Genomic DNA, 17,551 nt, shown 5'->3' with positions numbered 1-17,551 from the left:
AGCTGGAAGGTAAAAATACGCTCCCTCTTCATACACAATCTTATTTGACCATAACAGTAAGCCTGTGAGATCAGTAAAGCAGGAATGAGAACTTCATTTTAAAGATGAAGGAATTGAGGCTTAAGTGATATGCCTCAAGTTAACACTGTAAGAGGCAGAACTGAAACTCAAAATTGGGTTTTTGATTGTAAATCATATTTTTTTCACTATACCACTCAACCTCCCGATTTTGTTCTTCTCAGATACACATTACTATTTGTACCCAAAACCTCTCCTAATTAGAAAGAACGTTATCTCACTTTCCAGGTATCAGCAGCAGGAAAGAAGGGGATATTCTATAAGCTAAATGACTCTGACAGTGCAGAAATTTAATGAAAGAAGAAGGTTTAAAAAACGAATATTATTTCCTCAACACTGACTTTATCCCAAACGATAATGTTCCAGTTAATACATCAGGTATAGGGGCCGGCCCCCTCACCAAGTGGTTAAGCTCACACACTCGGCTTTGGTGGCCCAGGGTTTGCCAGTTCAGATCCTGGGCGTGGACCTACACACTGTTCATCAGGCCAGGCTGTGGTGGCATCCCACACAGAAGAACTAGAATGACCTACAATTAGATTACACAACTATGTACTGGGGCTTTTAGGAGAAAAGAAAAAAGAGAGAGGAAGATTGGCAACAGATGTTAGCTCAGGGCCAAGCTTCCTAACACACACAAAATATGTATATATCAAGTATATTAACACACTTTAAGCATTTCCCTAATCCTTTCATAAGCAAAGATTCCAGATAAAAACTGCAGCATCTCAGAAACACCTTTCAACGAAGTACTTGAAGCAGGTACTTTTTCATGATGTTGTGGAAGGGAAGAAGCTGTTTGGATGTAAATGTACAATATAATTATTATAAAATAAATGTATTGTACATGATCCCTAAGTAGTAGGTTATGATATAAATGGGTATCAAAGTTAAGGGCTGTAAGCAAAAAGAACTATTTCATGCAACTGCCAGATTAAATTAATAAGAGGCCAAGGAAGTACATGATAACAGTAACTAAATCAAACTGCAAAATTTCCAAACATAGACTAGGCATCAGTCAACAGAGACAACTGATGTTGAGATTAGCCTGTTGAATTTAAGTACATGAGATATATACCACGCTCAAAATTATTCTTTTTTTTTTTTTTTTTTGCTTGAGGAACACCATTGCTGAGCTAACAATGTGCCAATCTTCCTCTATTTTATGTGGGATGCTGCCACAGTGTGGCTTGACAAGCGGTGCCAGGTTTGCATCTGGGATCCGAACCTACGAACCCTGGGCTGCCAAAGCAGAGCGCATGAACTTAACCACTATGCCACCAGGCCAGCCTCTAAGTATTCTTTCTAAATTCATATTTTTAATGGAAGGAAGTTTGGCAGTATCTTATCAAAAGGCAAAATGTAAATCTTAGTTGACCCACAAATTTTACTTCTTACACAAATGCACAAGAATGTTTACCACAGCACTGTGTATAACAATATTTATTAACAGGTGTAGGACGACATTTGTTGTTTCTGGCAACCTAGCACAGAGCACCCTTCTTTGAGCTCCCTGGCAGCTAGGGTACAAACATGTGATGTAGGCTAAGCCAATGAGATGTTCTTGTCCAGAATATGGAACCGTGAAGGAATGCTCCAGTATTAAGGACTGTCAAGAGAGAAGACATGGTGACAACACTGAAGATGAGAGACCACTGGCACATCTGGCTGACAGCTGGAATTTAGCTGTGCCTTGCCTTTCTTGGTTCTGCCATTTTCAAGCTTGATTATGCTGCCTTCCCATCAATTCCGTGGAACATCCAATCTTTCCAATAAAATCTTCTTCTGCTTAAGTTAACCATAGTAGGTTTCTGCTGTTTGCTACCACAGACCAGGACTAACAGAATCAGGAACTGATTAAATGAATTCTGGTTCAGCTATGCAGGTGTTTAAAAAGAATGAGACAGATTTGTATGTAATGATATGTTAAAACACCCAAGATTTAGCCTTAAGCAAAAAAATAAAGGTGTAGAACAGTACTAATTGGATAATCCTATTGGTGGGACTGGGACAGACACACACATGTGCAGGCTTAGAGATGTATGGAAAATTTCTGGAAGGACATGCAAGCCATTGTTTACCATACTTAATGTAATGCAATAGAGTATTTAATTTTCATTTTTTACCACGAGCATTTATCACTTGTGCCATTATGAAAAAAAAGATGAAAGTGTTTCAGAAGATCTATTTTACCACAAAACACTATATAAGCAATACTTTTACTGACCTCATCCAATGACCTCCATAGTGACATGGCATTTAAGTAAGCAGCAACAGTCTCTGGTGTGACCAAAAATAGTTACATTAAATGTTGGTCTGCTAGGAAAATTACAAGGAAGCCTGCAAGTAAACTAATGCATTGTGAAATAGAAGATTTCAATTTCCTTTTTTAACCCCTAAAAGCCACTAAAGAATACTAATCAGTAGTACTTTTTAACAAGTCTTACTCATGATCATGACTAAGGCTGCAAATTCACATACACTCAAATCCAACATGATTTTTCCATTTTTCAGGGAAATTCTCTAAGAAAGGAAACTTGAAGCCAGAAAGGACTGGGGAAAAGGGCCAAGAAGGAAAAAAAGATCTAATAGTAGAAAGGATTCATTAATTACTGTCAGAAATCTGAGTTAAGGGTAAAAATTTATCCCATTCAGAGATGGAGAATAAGGCTTCTTCTCTGAAGCTACACAGAGGATAAAAAACCAACTCTTTAAACTGTGCCACACAAAGCTCTTCACAGTATGGTCCCAAGATTCCTTTACTCTTAAGCCCCCACAAAATCCTGACAAAAATCCTATACTGCCATACTGTATAACATGCCTGGGATAAGGTCATCCAACCTTCTTGGCAAAATAAAAGATCATGAGGAGCTCAGCTCAATTCTCCGTTCTCCACACATAACAAATATAAAAATAGGGGCAAAAGCACAAACTCATTCTACAGGATTATTAGGGGGAGAATTATTCAAACAAATGAGACTCTGTCTGATCATGTCACACACGATTTATCATTTATAAAATGGGATCAATAGCTACCTAGGATTACTGTGAGAACATATATGAAAGCTACAGCACAGTACTCAGCATACAGTAGGTGCTAAATAAATGTTTACTGAAAATCTGAATCTGTTAAGAGCCATTCACTCTTTAGAATGAATCTTCTTCATGTTCCTTTAGTATTTTGTACATATCTCTATTATATTATCTTGTAATTATTGTGGCAATTTGGTCTCCTCTTCAGAGTGGGACAGTCTTGCTCATTTTTCTTTTTTTTTTCTTTTGAGGAAGATTAGCCCTGAGCTAACATCTGCTGCCAATCCTCCTCATTTTGCTGAGGAAGACTGGCCCTGAGCTAACATCCATGCCTATCTTCCTCTACTTTATATGTGGGACGCCTGCCACAGCATGGCTTGGCAAACGGTGCCACGTCCGCACCCGGGATCTGAAGTGGAATGTGCAAACTTAACCACTGTGCCACAGGGCTGGCACCCAATTTTCTAACTCCAGCACAAGGACTGTCCACATAGTATACAAAATGTCTTTAAAAAGAAAAAAAACTCAAGTCTAATTCTCTACTTTTTGCATAAATTCCATCTTCCAAGCCCTAATATGTGTCAACCAAACCTCTGCCTCCAAAAAAGCTCCAGTAACAAACCAACTCACCACTTCACAAGCTCTTTCCATCTCACAGGGAGTCCAAATCTCTCTTCTACTCATGGTCCTGGTTTTGCTCGTGACAAGCCACAAAGGATAAGTTTAAGCTCTCTTTTATATGAAGCTCTCTTTTATATGACAGTTACCTAAGTATTTGAAAGTCATTATTATATTCTCCTTTAAATCTTCTCTTTTCTTAGGTTAAAATGTTTGCTACTTCAACCGTTCCTAAAATATCACAGTTGATAGAGCCTTCTTACCACTCTGATCAGTCTCTTGAGCAGAGACTCCAATGTGGACACGTCCCTCTGAAACAAGAGTTTCCATAACTGGATTGCAGTTGAGTCTTGACAGAGTAGAACTTGTCTGTATGTTATACTTTTACTAATCTAGCATCACGTTTATTCCTTTGTTGTCTTTATTACTCATCTGACTCATACTAAACCAAGTCAGGTAAAACTTTAAGTTTTTAGACATGTGCTGCTATTTAACCAGCTGACCTCCATCTTGTATTTGTATGGTTGTTTTTAAAGTAAATATAAGGCTTTAATTCCATTTTTATTAAATTCCATTTTGCTAATTTAGCCAATCATTCTGCCTGTCAAGACCATTTTGGATTCTGTCTGGTTTAATCCACACATTAGCCCTTTCAATCAAATTGGACTTTATCCAAGTTGCTGCCAATGTGAAATGTAAAAAATCCAGAGAGTGAACGCAGCAGCATACTCTCTCCAGCTTGCCTACATGGGCAGCCCTGCATGGATACAGTTACTCAGCCAGTTAAAAATCCACCAAGCTATGAGACCAGGAGAATTTCTTCACCTCACACCAAAGGTTATCCTCAAACAGTGTAATGAATACCTTTAGATAAAGGACTGGTGAATCAATTCACCAGGCACACAATTATTACTGCTTTAATTTGTAACAACTCATTTCCCTATTTATTAATTTTTGTATCAAGTTAAGCAGAGCTTTGAGCATAAGTGATTTTGGACACATGTAGTTTTACTTTGCCCTGTGAAATGATTAAAACTGAATAACCATACTGTGTCCAAAGAGGTAAGAGGATAACCTGTGATCAGAGATTCAGTTATACTGAGACTTCCGTAGATCTACAAAACTGCTTCTCACCAGAGGGGCTCAAAATTGAGAGAAATCATTCCAGAGGCCTCTCAAGGTACTGAGTGAGTGTAGAAGAAATCAAGGTAGAAGACGACTACTGGCCTTCCCACCCCTGTCCTGAAGACTAAGGGTACCTCCTTCTGGATATTCTTCTCAACCTCAGAAGGCCCATGACGATATCTGAGATTGAAAAAGACTTTTTTTTAATGGACCCTAGAGAGAATTTCACGATCAAAGAACCACCATCTTGTAGATGAACACATGATCTTATTCCCTTCAACTCAAGTAATTACAGATTGAAGTCAGCACAGTGAATAGCTTTTCTACAGGCAAGACCTCCCCCATGAACTTAATTTTAGGATCCTCAGAGAAAAAAAAATTCTCTCTCAGATATCACTATTCCTAAAGCACTTTGCAGCTTACAAGGCACCTGTACACACTGCTTACTTCAAACTCACAAGCATCCTGTGAGGTAGATAAGCCAGGCTTTACTACTTTCTTTTTCTAGATGAGAAAACTGAAGTTGAAGAGGTTTGAACTTTACTAAGGTAACAAGCAGAGGAGCCACCACACTAATCAAGACAGTCTAGGCTCTTGGAAAATTTTCAAGAGTGCTGTCTAAGCTAAAATAAGCAGAGAGAATTTAGAATAATATATTATTTGCCTCCTAGATGTATAGCAGTTACTGCCAAAGGTGGACAAATACTCAAGAAGTATTTAAGTTCAACCATCTATTTTAACAATGCCGGGGGCAGAAGAGCAATGCATGAATACACCACTTACACCGACACATCAACTGTAAATAAATGAAGGGAAACAAATTACTGACACTTGATTTCAAAGACAGCTATAAAGTTAGAGAAAAAAATAAAAACCTAGAGCATTGGTGAATAACCCTAAAGGGTGCACTAGCAGGTACTACACACATTTTACAAACAGAAAATTCAGGTATTTAAATTATCTGCACAAGTAAGAGTTAGTGCCAGACATCCTCTTTTGATTAGACTCTTTCTACATTGTCCGACAAGGAACAGGTGACACTAACACGCTTGGGAAATCTGATCACCACACTGCTTCCTGTGTGGGACAAGTGCCTGCCTCATCCAAAAGCCCATGGCAAATGGACATGCCTGTGACCTGTGCCTTGATCCCTGCCCATATGACTGAACCAGGGTGGGACCCGATAGTAGAAATAAATTCAAATTTGGCAATGATTAAATTCTCCTGGTAAAAGACAGCCACTCAGATTGAATTTTTTAAAAATATAAATATAAAACACAGGCCTTAAAAAAAAAAGGGTTAACACAATAAGGCTGAAAGAACAATGAGAGTCAACTGACAACTACTCTGGAGAGTGACTTAGATTAGCTAGTAAAGCTGAAGATGTGTACACCTTCCACCTGCCATTCCACTTCAAGGTGTACCTCCAGAACTCTAGCACATGTGTTCAAGGAGGCAGGCATGAGAATGATCTACGCAGTACTGTCTTCTACGACACAACAAACAACCCACCCTAACATTTTCTAAAGTAAAAAGAATGGGAAAATTGTGGTACAAACAATAGAATATAATTAAAATTAAACCAATCGAGCAATTAATATCAATGAAATGGAGCAAAATATATTAATACAGATAAATCCTTCAAAATAATGTTGAACAAAAAAGTTTCCGAGCAAGTACGGTTAAATTCCATTAATATGAAACTGAAAAAATTACATAAAACGTTGTGCACTGTTTGCAAATACATACAGACATATGTAGTAATTGTTAGGAAACTTTCACAGGAATAATAAACACAAAATTCACAAGAATGGTTACCTCTAGGGAGGAAGAGAAGTGAAAGATTTACAAGGGGCTTCAACTGTATCTGTAATGTTTGTTTCCTAAATAACACAGACAAAAAACCGGATTCCCAAGAAAAAAGGAGAGAGGATGAAAAAAGTACATACTAGGCAAATATGAACCAAAAGTTAACATTCAAAATTAATATCAAACACTTGAATACCAAAAACTACATTACGAAATCCACACTATGTAAAAAGTGGAGGTAACTTAATGACAAAGGAATAATCAACTCGTCAGCAAGATATAAAGACCTGAGCCCATATACGCCTTACAAATTAGCCTTCAAATTTACTGAGGGAAAAAATCAATCTGACAGAACTACAAAAAAAAATCTATTGTCATAATAGGAGGTGTTAACATCTCACCCCAAAACTCAAAAGACTATTAAGAATATAGAAGACATGACCCACACCAATAGCAAGTCTGAGCTACATGTGTGGAACCCTGAACCCACCACGTACACAGAATACACTTTTCAAGCAAACGTGGAACATGTACAAACACTGACCAAGTACTCGGTTACAAAATTAGTCTCAAACACTGAAGAATCAATACACACAATCTATATTCTCTTACCTAAGTGAAATAACGTCAGAAATCAATAATGAAAAGATTGTTAAAAAAGAAAAGACAACACATGTTTAAAACCAAAAACACACATTCCTAATTATCTCAAGGGTCGAAAGAGAAAAGCCATGGGAGGAAAACCAACATTTCAGAGTAGCCAGTTCCCCAAGACTTATTTACAGTTTTTCTTGGATTCCTATGAGCACTCTTTAAATTCTTATCAAAACCTCTTACCTGGAGCTAGTTGGAGTAGACTTCTGTTCCTTGTAATCAAAAGGGTCCTTTCTAGAACAAAATCCTAGAGCCCTTCTAAATCATTAGTGAACTTGGATGGTCATTAGACTACACTAAGTAAAGTTACTAAAAATATAGATACCTGGAATAAAATGAATCTTGATAAACAACTTTGAATCTTGTTAAAACAATGCTGATAAAGTAAGGAGCTTTTCATAAAACATCTAGATGCAAACGAATATGGTAAGTACAAGAAAACACGAATAAAGGCTAGGAAAGAAACAATTAAAGCCAAAGATAGCAGACTCCTCCAAGTATCAGCTGGCCACAAATGAGCAAGCTAAGCAGGGATGTGGGAAAAAAAATCATATTAGGAGGGCAAAAGAAATTACTTTTGCTATGAACAGCATTACTCAAACACTTTTCAGCACTGATCAAGTCTGGGTTAGCTTTTCAAGTGCACACAGGGAAATTACAGAAACATTCAAAAAGTAGGATAAAAAGTGACATATTAACCATTTCTTATTCAAGTCAGTGTTACACAAATTATCTCATTTATTCATTCCATTTTATACATGAGGACACTGAGACTCAGGGAGATGAAAGAGGTTGCCTAAGGTCACATAGCTGGTAAGAAGCAGAGCAAGGACTTTATTCTTATTTTATATAGGGTAGTTCTGCCCTCTTTTGCATGAATGGAGGTGGTATTTGTTTAGTAAAGGAAACTGAGAGCCTATGTACTCCCACAGCAACTCAACAGACCAAGCAGTTGGTAAGCCAACACAAGATGACTGATATAGAATTTGTGGGAATCAAGAAGTATGTATCATACAGGGGCTGGCCCGGTGGCACAGTGGTTAAGTTTGCACATTCTGCTTCAGCAGCCTGGGGTTCGTCAGTTAGGATCCCAGGTGCGGACCGAAGCACCACTTGTCAAGCCATGCTGTGGTAAGCGTCCCACATATAAAGTAGAGGAAGATAGGCACGGATGTTAGCTCAGGGCCAGTCTTCCTCAAAAAAAAAAAAAAAAGAAAGAAAGAAAGAAATATGTATGATATGGAAGAGAGAGCATGGACTTTGGAGTCAGAAAGACCTGGGTTCAAATTTCAGCTTGGTCGGTTACTAGCTGTGTGATGTGACAATTGGTCTCCCTTTCCTCACCTGTAAAATGGAGCCTTCCTCGTGGATATTACTGTTCAGATTCAAGGAGATATACTATTAGAAAAGGGCCTACATGTATAAATACACCACTTGTATATTCACATCCTTCACTACATTACACTGTATTCTTTTTAAAAAAGAATCAGAAGAAAAATGCCTTTCAAGATGCAGCATCAGGAAAAATTAAGTATACGGTATGCATACCCTTTTTAAAGAAGTAATGGATACTATAATTAAGGAAAACGAGCGGGGTTTTCTCTTTGCACTGCTTAGTGCTAAATACAGTGCCCACTTCAAAAAGGTGTATACAAGGTGGAGTATTAATGTTGCTTCTGACTTCAACTTACTGTTTCAATGCACTGTTTCAACTCACTGTTTCTATCTTACTGTTTCTCCTTAGCCCTCTATGGTAGGCAGAATAACACCCTCCCCACACACAAAGACATACAGACCGTGATCACCGCAACCTGTGACTATGTTACTCTTTGTGGCAAAGGGGACTTTGCAGATGTGATTAAAACTACAGACCTAGAGATGAGGAGATTATCCTGGATTATCCAGGTAAACCCAATCTAATCAGAGGAGTCCTTAAAAGCAGAAAACATTTCCCAGCGTCAGGCAGAGAGAAGGGATGACCCAAGTAGAGTCAGAAAGATGCAACACCAGAAGGACTTGATCCACGGGTGCTGGTTTTGAAGATGCAGAAAGGGGGCCATGGGCCAAGGAATGTATGTAGGTGGACTCTAGAAGGTGGAAACAGCCCTCAGATGAGAGCCAGCAAGAAAATGGAGATCTCAGCCCTACAGCTGCAAGGAACCATATTCTACGAACAACCTGAAAGAGCAAGGATCCTCTAGAAGGGAACCCAGCCCTGCTAAAACCTTGATGTTAGCCCAGCAAGACACATGCCAGACTTCTGACACGTACAGAAACTTACATAGAACTTAAGAGCTAGAAGATGATAAATTTGTGCTATTTGAGCTGCTGAGTGTGTGGCAGTTTATTATGGTAGCAATACAAAATTAATATACTCTTATTTGCATTTAAAAAACTATAAAAAATTTAATGTAAGTGCCCTTATGTCCTTTTTGAAATAAGGAGAAATAAACTGGCCAACAACAGAGGCTACTTAGCACAGATTCTTCATTTTCTGAAGCGCTAACTGTGCCAGGCACAGTCTCGCCTTGAAGAACTTCAATGCAGCACACATCCATCAATACTTATTTTCTTCCTTTCTCCCTCAGATTTGACCAGAAACACAGTAACTGTCAGCTACACCTGAAAATGGGAACATTTTGAAGAGAGAACTGGGAGAAACTTAAAGAGCTACATCACAGCTATGAAAAACATTTTTTAGCTCTTTTAACAAAACAACTAAATACATCTAAAAACCACTTATCGGGGCTGGCCTGGTAGCACAGTGGTTAAGTTCGTGAACTGTTCTTCGGCGGCCTGGGCAACAGATGTCAGTACAGGGCCAATCCTCCTTGCACACACACAAAAAAAGAACATTTATTAAGTGGTGGGGGTGAGGGAAGAAATAAATAATTTGCCCCAAATGACACAGCTCAGTTTCTTCATTTATAAAATGGTAACCTCACATATCTGTTAAAGGATTAAAAGATAAAGAGCTTTTGATACTGTGTGCGAACTAGAAAAAGTATGGAGAATTCTTCATGAGAATCTACTACACAGACATAGTGCCAAAAGTTAATGCGATAGAGAATTCATATAAATCCAGCCTGGATATACCTTAGGGATTACCTAAATAAAATCCCAGACAGCAGAAAGTCTGATAATAGTAAAAAATCAATTTTAGAAAAATAATCAGGCAAAAAAGGCCCATGACTGACCAGCAGAGGAATGCCTCTACTGGTATTAGTACTGTCACTACAAATAATGCTTTTAAAACATATAGATGTCCAGGACTCACTGCAGTTCTACTGAGACAGCATCTCCTAGGAGGAGACCCAAGTCATCTGAGTTGAATTAAAAGGATGTTACTATGTGAGTAGGATAGCAGAGGGAATCTAGCATTTTTTTGCCACACATCCTTTACTTACAAGTGAATAACAGCCAAAATGCAGAATATTTTAAAACTTGCAAATAAACAAGGCTGATGAAATCAAACGGGAAAGTTTCATGTAGAAAACGAAAAGTTAGAAAAGGGGACAAGGGAGGTCAGCATGTGGCTGCATCATTTGCAGCAAAGGACACAGCCTCACAGACTGAGGATGAGCAGAGAATAACAAAATGGAGCAAGCACAGCTGGGCCAGAGAGAGGGAGAAATACCCGAGCTGGTAAAATTAGGATCTGCTCAAATAAAACAGCAAAATTACTGGCTACTGCAAGAGAAGGAGAGCTAGTGAGATAAAAGGGGGGAGGGGAGAAGTAAGGGAGGTGAAGAAAATTAATTTCATGTTGGAGCAGGAGCAGGAATGGAGTGGGGACAAAAGGACAAGAGCACTAAGAAAGAAGAGAGGGGCATTATTTGAGACAAGGAGGAGGCAGGTTCACCAGGAGAGATTAAGAAAGGGAAAAAGGAATGAGAACAGGGCCATGGCCTCTCTGGTTCAACATAAAGCCTCAGGGGCAATGGAAATATTAGGGGAAGCAAGTAGCAAATAAACCAGTTACGAGAGAAAGAGAAAAGGAAGGGCTAGTCAAAAATGTTGAAAGACTACAAATAACATGATAAAGCAAAAATTTAAATGTAACAGAAGTATATTGTCTAAATTTTACATGATGTTAAAAGGTATGTTTCAGACATTTTTTAGCTCTTTTAATAAAACAACTAAATACATCTAAAAACAGGCAAACTAAACAATACAATTTAGGGATGCATAAGTGACAGAACTGTGAAAAAAAGCAAAGGAAGGATTAATATAGAATTCAGGCTAGTGGAAGCCTGGGTAAGAGGGAGACATATGTGATGACGATCTGTATTCATTTAGCAAGGGTGTCTGATTGATTACTGTTCCATAATACTATTAACCTATGCATACATATCATATACAGTCATGTGTCACTTAACGACAGGGACAGGTTCTGGGAAATGCGTTGTAAGGTAATTTTGTCGTCGTGCAAACATCACAGAGCATACTTACACAAACTTACTAACACCTAGCCTATGTGGTACTAATCTTATGGGACCACCACCGTACACATGGTCTGTCATCAACGAAAACGTTACGTGGCGCACAACTGTATATATATGTTTTTTATATGCACGATATATTTCATAATTTAAAAAACTTCAGGGGCCGGCCCAGTGGTGTAGTGGTTAGGTTCAGGCACTCAGCTTTGGCAGCCTGGGGTTCGCAGGTTTGGATCCCAGGTGTGGACCTACACACCGCTCATAAAGCCATGCTGTGGTGACATCCCACACACAAAACAGAGGAAGATTGGCACAGGTGTTAGCTCAGGGACAATCTTGCTCAAGCAAAAAGAGGAAGATTGGCAACAGACGTTAGCTCAGGGCCACTCTTTCTCACCAAAACCAACCATACAAAAACTTCAGTGGAATTTGTCTACCCCCAAATTTCCCAGTTTGTTTTCCCACTGTTTGTTTTCTGAAGCTAGTCTAACAAACTTGCTTATAGAATTAAATAAAATGATTAGTATTTCTGGCCTCAGGTTTTACAACAAGGAGCTCCACCTCAGATCTAGTGAATCAAAATATCTGGAGGCTGGCCCATGGAATTTTTTTTTTTTAAACAAATACCCTAAGTGATTCACAAGAACCTAAAGAAACTTGTTTGAGTCCCACAGGAAGAGGTCTTCCTTCTGTCACAGCTCTAAAGCTCTAGAGAATCTAATGCCATTCCTTGCCCAGGTTTCTAGGATGTTGCTCCTGCCCTCTCTCTTGTATTTTCAACCTTCCAGCCTCAAGTCTCCCCATCTTAATAAACACCCACCCATACACCAGCCAACCTGATCTTGCAACCAACTCTAAAGGTCTCACTCACTCTTTCCTCCTCTTTTACACTCAAAGTCTTCAATAAAATGGCCCACACTATGGCTCTATTTTTAACTTCCCAATCTCTCTCTCTCTTTTTAAAACCTCTAGTAGTATATGTGAGATTGATGGATTGAGTTGCAAACATGTACTTCCAACTACCTACCAGACATTCCCCCTTGCCCACCTGGCAAATTCCTGTTCATTCTGATTTCAGCACAAATATCACCTTCCAGGTAAAGCCTTGCAGTACCTCCCCCAAGGGCCCACACACTCATCCATTAAAAATTCCTGGGGGCTGGCCCCATGGTGTAGTGATTAAATTTGGCATGCTCCACTCCACAGCCTGGGGTTGCGGGTTCAGATCCTGGGTGCAGACCTACACTGCTCCTTAAGCCATGCTGTGGTGGTGATCCACATACAAACTAGAGGAAGACTGACAAAGATGTTAGCTCAGCGCTAATCTTTCTCAAGCAAAAAAATGAGGAAGACTGGCAACACATGTTAACTCAGAGTGAATCTTCCTCACCAAAAAAAAAAATTTTCTGACACTGAGTGGCCTACCTTTATATTTAGGACAAAGTCAAAAGCTTTCCAAATAAACAAACAAAAAGATCATTTAAAATGCATGTGGTGAAGGTGGTCAAAGGTACAAACTTCCAGTTACAAGAAAAATAAGTCCTGGGGATATAATGTACAGCACAACAAGTATAGTTAACTATACCATATTATATAGCTGACAGTTGCTAAGAGAGTAAATCTAAAAAGTTCTCATCACAAGAAAAATAATGTGTAACTATTTGTGGTGATGGATGTTAACTAAACTTATTGTGGTAATCATTTCACAGTATATACATATATCAAACCCTGATATTGCACACCTAAAACTAACACAATGTTATATGTCAATTATATCTCAATAAAAAAAATACATTCAGGGGCTGGCCCCATGGCGGAGTGGTTAAGTTCAGCGTGCTCCTCTTTGGGAGCACAGGTTCGCAAGTTCAGATCCCAGGTGCAGACCAACATCACTGGGCAGACATGCTGTGGCAGCAACCCACATACAAATCAGAGGAAGATGGGCACAGGTTAGCTCATGGCGAATCTTCCTCAACCAAAAAAGAAAGCAGAGTATTGGCAACAGATGTTAGTTCAGAGCAAATCTTCCTCAGTAAAAAACAAAACACAAAATGTAAAAAAATACATTTGGGTGATACAGTAGTATGTAACTAACGTAACCAGGGTGATCTTGTTTATTTTCTTATACAGTGCTTATCCTCAAAACATTTTAAGCAAAAAAAAAAAAAAAAAAAATGTGTGTGGAAGTGGGGAGAAGAGGGGGATCAGAGAATGAAGGAAGAGGGGATGGGTATAACGCAATAAGGAGTGGCAGTGTTTGTTACCATCTTAAAAGAATGGATAGATAAGAGTTGGTCAGGTGAAAAAGTTTTGACCTAATCTTTCTTTTCATTTTTCTGAGGGGGTGGGGGGCATGACAAGAAGGGGTATTTCAGATAGAATACAACAGGGTTTGTGCTTTTATGTACCTAGTTGAGTGAGGGGGGGGGGGGGGGGGCCGCGGGGGCAGTGATAAGATTAAAATGGTAAGCAGATGCTAGAATTTTAGGAATAACAATTATAGGTTTATTACAATTTTTTGTCTCCCTCTACACTTGATAATTATCTGCTTGTGATATTAGGCCAGGTTTGTTAAAAACCAATTTCCACTTTATATCAAGATTTAAATGACACATTTTCCTAAATTATTTTTCAGGAACAAGACACTACCAATGAAAAATTTAAAAGCTATATTTTAACTGTATTTGGTCATACAGTAAGAAAATAAATATTTCAATAGTATCATCATGATCATGTAAAAAGTTTTAAAAAATCTCTTCTATGAAAGAGGAAACTCCAAAAAGGAAAATGTGCATGATATTTTCACATTTGTCCTCATTATATCTCTCTACTGAGAAAATGAAAGGCTACAAATGATTTTTTTATAGGCTGGGAAAGCGAGAACCAGAAAAAGTAGTGATTTCCTTCATTCTAAGATGCATATTTTTCACACTAGGACTTTTTCAAAGATCAGAATATAAAATACATTAATGATTTAATATCATCTTTTGTGGGGAGGGCCACATTAAGTGTATCTTACAAGCAGGGGTATACTTTGAATCAAGGAAACGTGGTACAGAATTTTGGCCAAAGTCAACAGTAAGCAAGTGGCAGAACTGGGCTAAAAAAAATCGTGCTGTCAAGTTATTAATGTATATTAATAGGAACATAGTGGCCTGTTTGGCTTTTCTTTCATTAATTTAATTAACTGTATAGGGCCTACCTTCTACTAGACTCTTCCTAAAATACAAAGACATACAAAACACTTTTTCTGCCCTCAAGACGTATAGAATCAGACAGAGAGGCCTACACAAGTATCTATAAAACAGCCGGGACCAATACCAGAAGAATGATACAAAGTGAGACACATCCAGATGAGGAGGAGGAGTCAGTTCCAGCCAGGACACCAGGAAAAGCCTGACACATCAAAAGAGCTTAATGTATGCTGACTCTGAAAGCATTTCCGCCGACTGGGTCAGACTCCGAAGGACTGACAGCATTTCCACAGAGAAGGCACTCCAAGCAGAGCGAGCAGCAGGGACCAGGAAAAAGCACAGACAGCAGCCACTGGGCCTCACTGGGAGAAGCAAGGTAGGGAACAGTTAATACTGGGAAAGAAGGCTAGAAAAGTAAAGAGGAGCTGAACTAATGGAGTTCCCTGAAGGTTAAACTAAAGACCATGAGCAGAGGAACAGCGTCCTAACAGCCATGTTTCGGGAAGAGCCAAATTCCAAAAGAACAGAGCACCAACTTGTCAATACCCACCACTCCCAGCACAATACTTTCCCTATAGTAGATGCTCAATAAGGAAGCCGAAAGCAGGCAACCTGCAAAGGACAACTTGAATCTTCACTACAGCGAAATGCTCATAATCACTCCTCTCTACTTCCCAAACCCATTCATACTACAGTTAACGTGAATTCCCTTTCCAATCTCGATTTTACAGCTTAAAACTAAATTTGCCAGTAGCTTTTAGAACCCTACTTCCTTTCTTTCAAAATATGCCACAGCATTTAAAAATATATAAATTTGCTACTGAACACTTGCAAAGCACTGCTTTACCCAGAATTTTACATAGAAAACCATCCAGTTTCCACCTAGACATACACGAAAAAAAACACCTTGCTGAAAAACCGAATTTATAGCAGGAAGTTTTTCTTTTAGGCAGCAATCAACATGCTTCTCATGTTACTTATTGAATCTGCTGCAATACTAGTGCGACCACAAGCTGCTGCTTACATTTCCAAAGTTGTGCAAAGGGTCCGAAGTTGTGCAAGAACCCTCACTGAAATCAGACTCCGGCATATTAATAGTTGCAACACCTGAACAAGCCTTAGTTTTATTATTAGATTCAAAGTCATGCCCAAATCACAAGTATTAAAAAATATTTTACAGTGAGTTTGTTTTACTCATCTATGAAAAATACTCGGGTGTTATTTTAAATAAGAATAACTGAAGTTCTTTCTACTTCAAATGAACATCAGGTCACCTGAAAATGGGCAGTTGTGACCCCGGATTTGACACATTGAAACATCGTGTGCCCAACACACGCACAAGCACACACCCAGAGCACTGAACGGCCTTGCATTACTATCAAAGAGCCGCAGTTTACACGTGGCAAAGCCGACAGAACTCTTTCATGCTTTAATGACCTCGAAAAGGATTCCCCAGCCGTCAACTAATGGCATGTGACTTCTTCCGACTTGGCAGTCGAGGGTGTTAAAAATAATAGTGTTTTTTTTAAGGTTTCCTTCTGTCCTTCTGAGCTGGCTGTCCCATACCAGGCAGCGCTTTGCCCAGGCCTTGGCAGATGCGCGCAGATCGGAGAAGGTGGGACTGCTGAGGACACCTAGGACCCTCCTCCCCCCCACCTCCTGCGCTCCTCTGCCTCCTTTTCTCTCTCTCGGGGGCGGCCGAGAGGGGAGAGGCGCATGAGAGGGGCCCTGGCGAGGGAGCGCAATCATCTGCGTCGGGCCCCGCTGGCCCTGGGCTGGGCCGCCCCTCGGGTCACACGCGTCCCAGATCGGGCGTCGCAAACGGCTGCGCTGCCCCCAGCTGCAGGGCCGGCCCGGGCGGGGGCGGCGGACGGCCTGGCCAGGCCGCGGCCGCTCGCAGTGCCCACGTCACCAGCTCCAGCACTGCGGAAATGGAGCGGCGCGGCCGGGAGGGAGGCGCCGGGCTGCGGCGGCGCCCGCGGCGCGGCCGGACGCCGTTTGCCCCTCAGCCCGGGCGCGGAGGCCGCCGACAGTCGCCGGGCCGCGCGCGGGGCCCTCACCTGTGTCGCCGATGATGATGTACTTGAAGAGATAGGCGTACGCCATGGCCGCGGCCGCTCGGTGCCAGGGCACACGGCTCCTCCTCCTGCTACTGCTCCTCCTCCTCCGCGCCCCTCACCCCGGCGCCGCTCGACCTCGAAACGCCAGGCCCCGCCCGCCGCCGCCGTCGCCGTCAGCCGCTGGGAATGAGGGACAGAGAGGAAGCCGGACAAACTGACACCAGCAGAGCCGACGGAGACAGCGCCCGGCCCAGTTCAGTCGAACAATAACAGCCGCCGCGGCGCCGCCGCCCCGCCTCCGCACCGACCCGGAAGTGCTGCGGCCGCCGGCACCGCCGGCGGAAAGGGGAGGGGCCCCGCACGCCGGCCGCGCCCCGCCGGCCGGAGCCCCGCCCGCCGGAGCCCCGCCCCGCGCCGAGCCGGTCGCGCCCCGTCCGCAGGTCTGCCCCAATCCTGGGGAGGCCACGCGCCGGTGGTTCCGACACGTTTGACTGGGAGACCCCGGCGGCCACGAGATTCTGGCGGAGGGCCGGGAGGG

The 17,551-nt window shown here is 41.0% G+C and overlaps 1 protein-coding gene across 1 annotated transcript in view; it reads right to left on the bottom strand.

The window, feature by feature from the left end:
• The window catches only part of RAB2A (RAB2A, member RAS oncogene family), a 96,018-nt gene extending 78,759 nt beyond the window's left edge, over window positions 1-17,259 (bottom strand). Inside the window, exon 1 of the mRNA XM_046642153.1 lies at window positions 17,014-17,259. Coding sequence (XP_046498109.1) covers window positions 17,014-17,059 — 46 coding nt within the window. The 5' untranslated portion in view covers window positions 17,060-17,259. The remainder of the gene's footprint in view (window positions 1-17,013) is intronic.
• Window positions 17,260-17,551: the final 292 nt, after the last annotated feature.

The sequence above is a fragment of the Equus quagga genome, chromosome 16 (assembly GCF_021613505.1).
Source record: "Equus quagga isolate Etosha38 chromosome 16, UCLA_HA_Equagga_1.0, whole genome shotgun sequence".
NCBI classification, from domain to species: domain Eukaryota; kingdom Metazoa; phylum Chordata; class Mammalia; order Perissodactyla; family Equidae; genus Equus; species Equus quagga.
The sequence above is the reverse complement of the archived record's forward strand: the minus strand, read 5'-3'. Positions and strand labels throughout refer to the sequence as shown.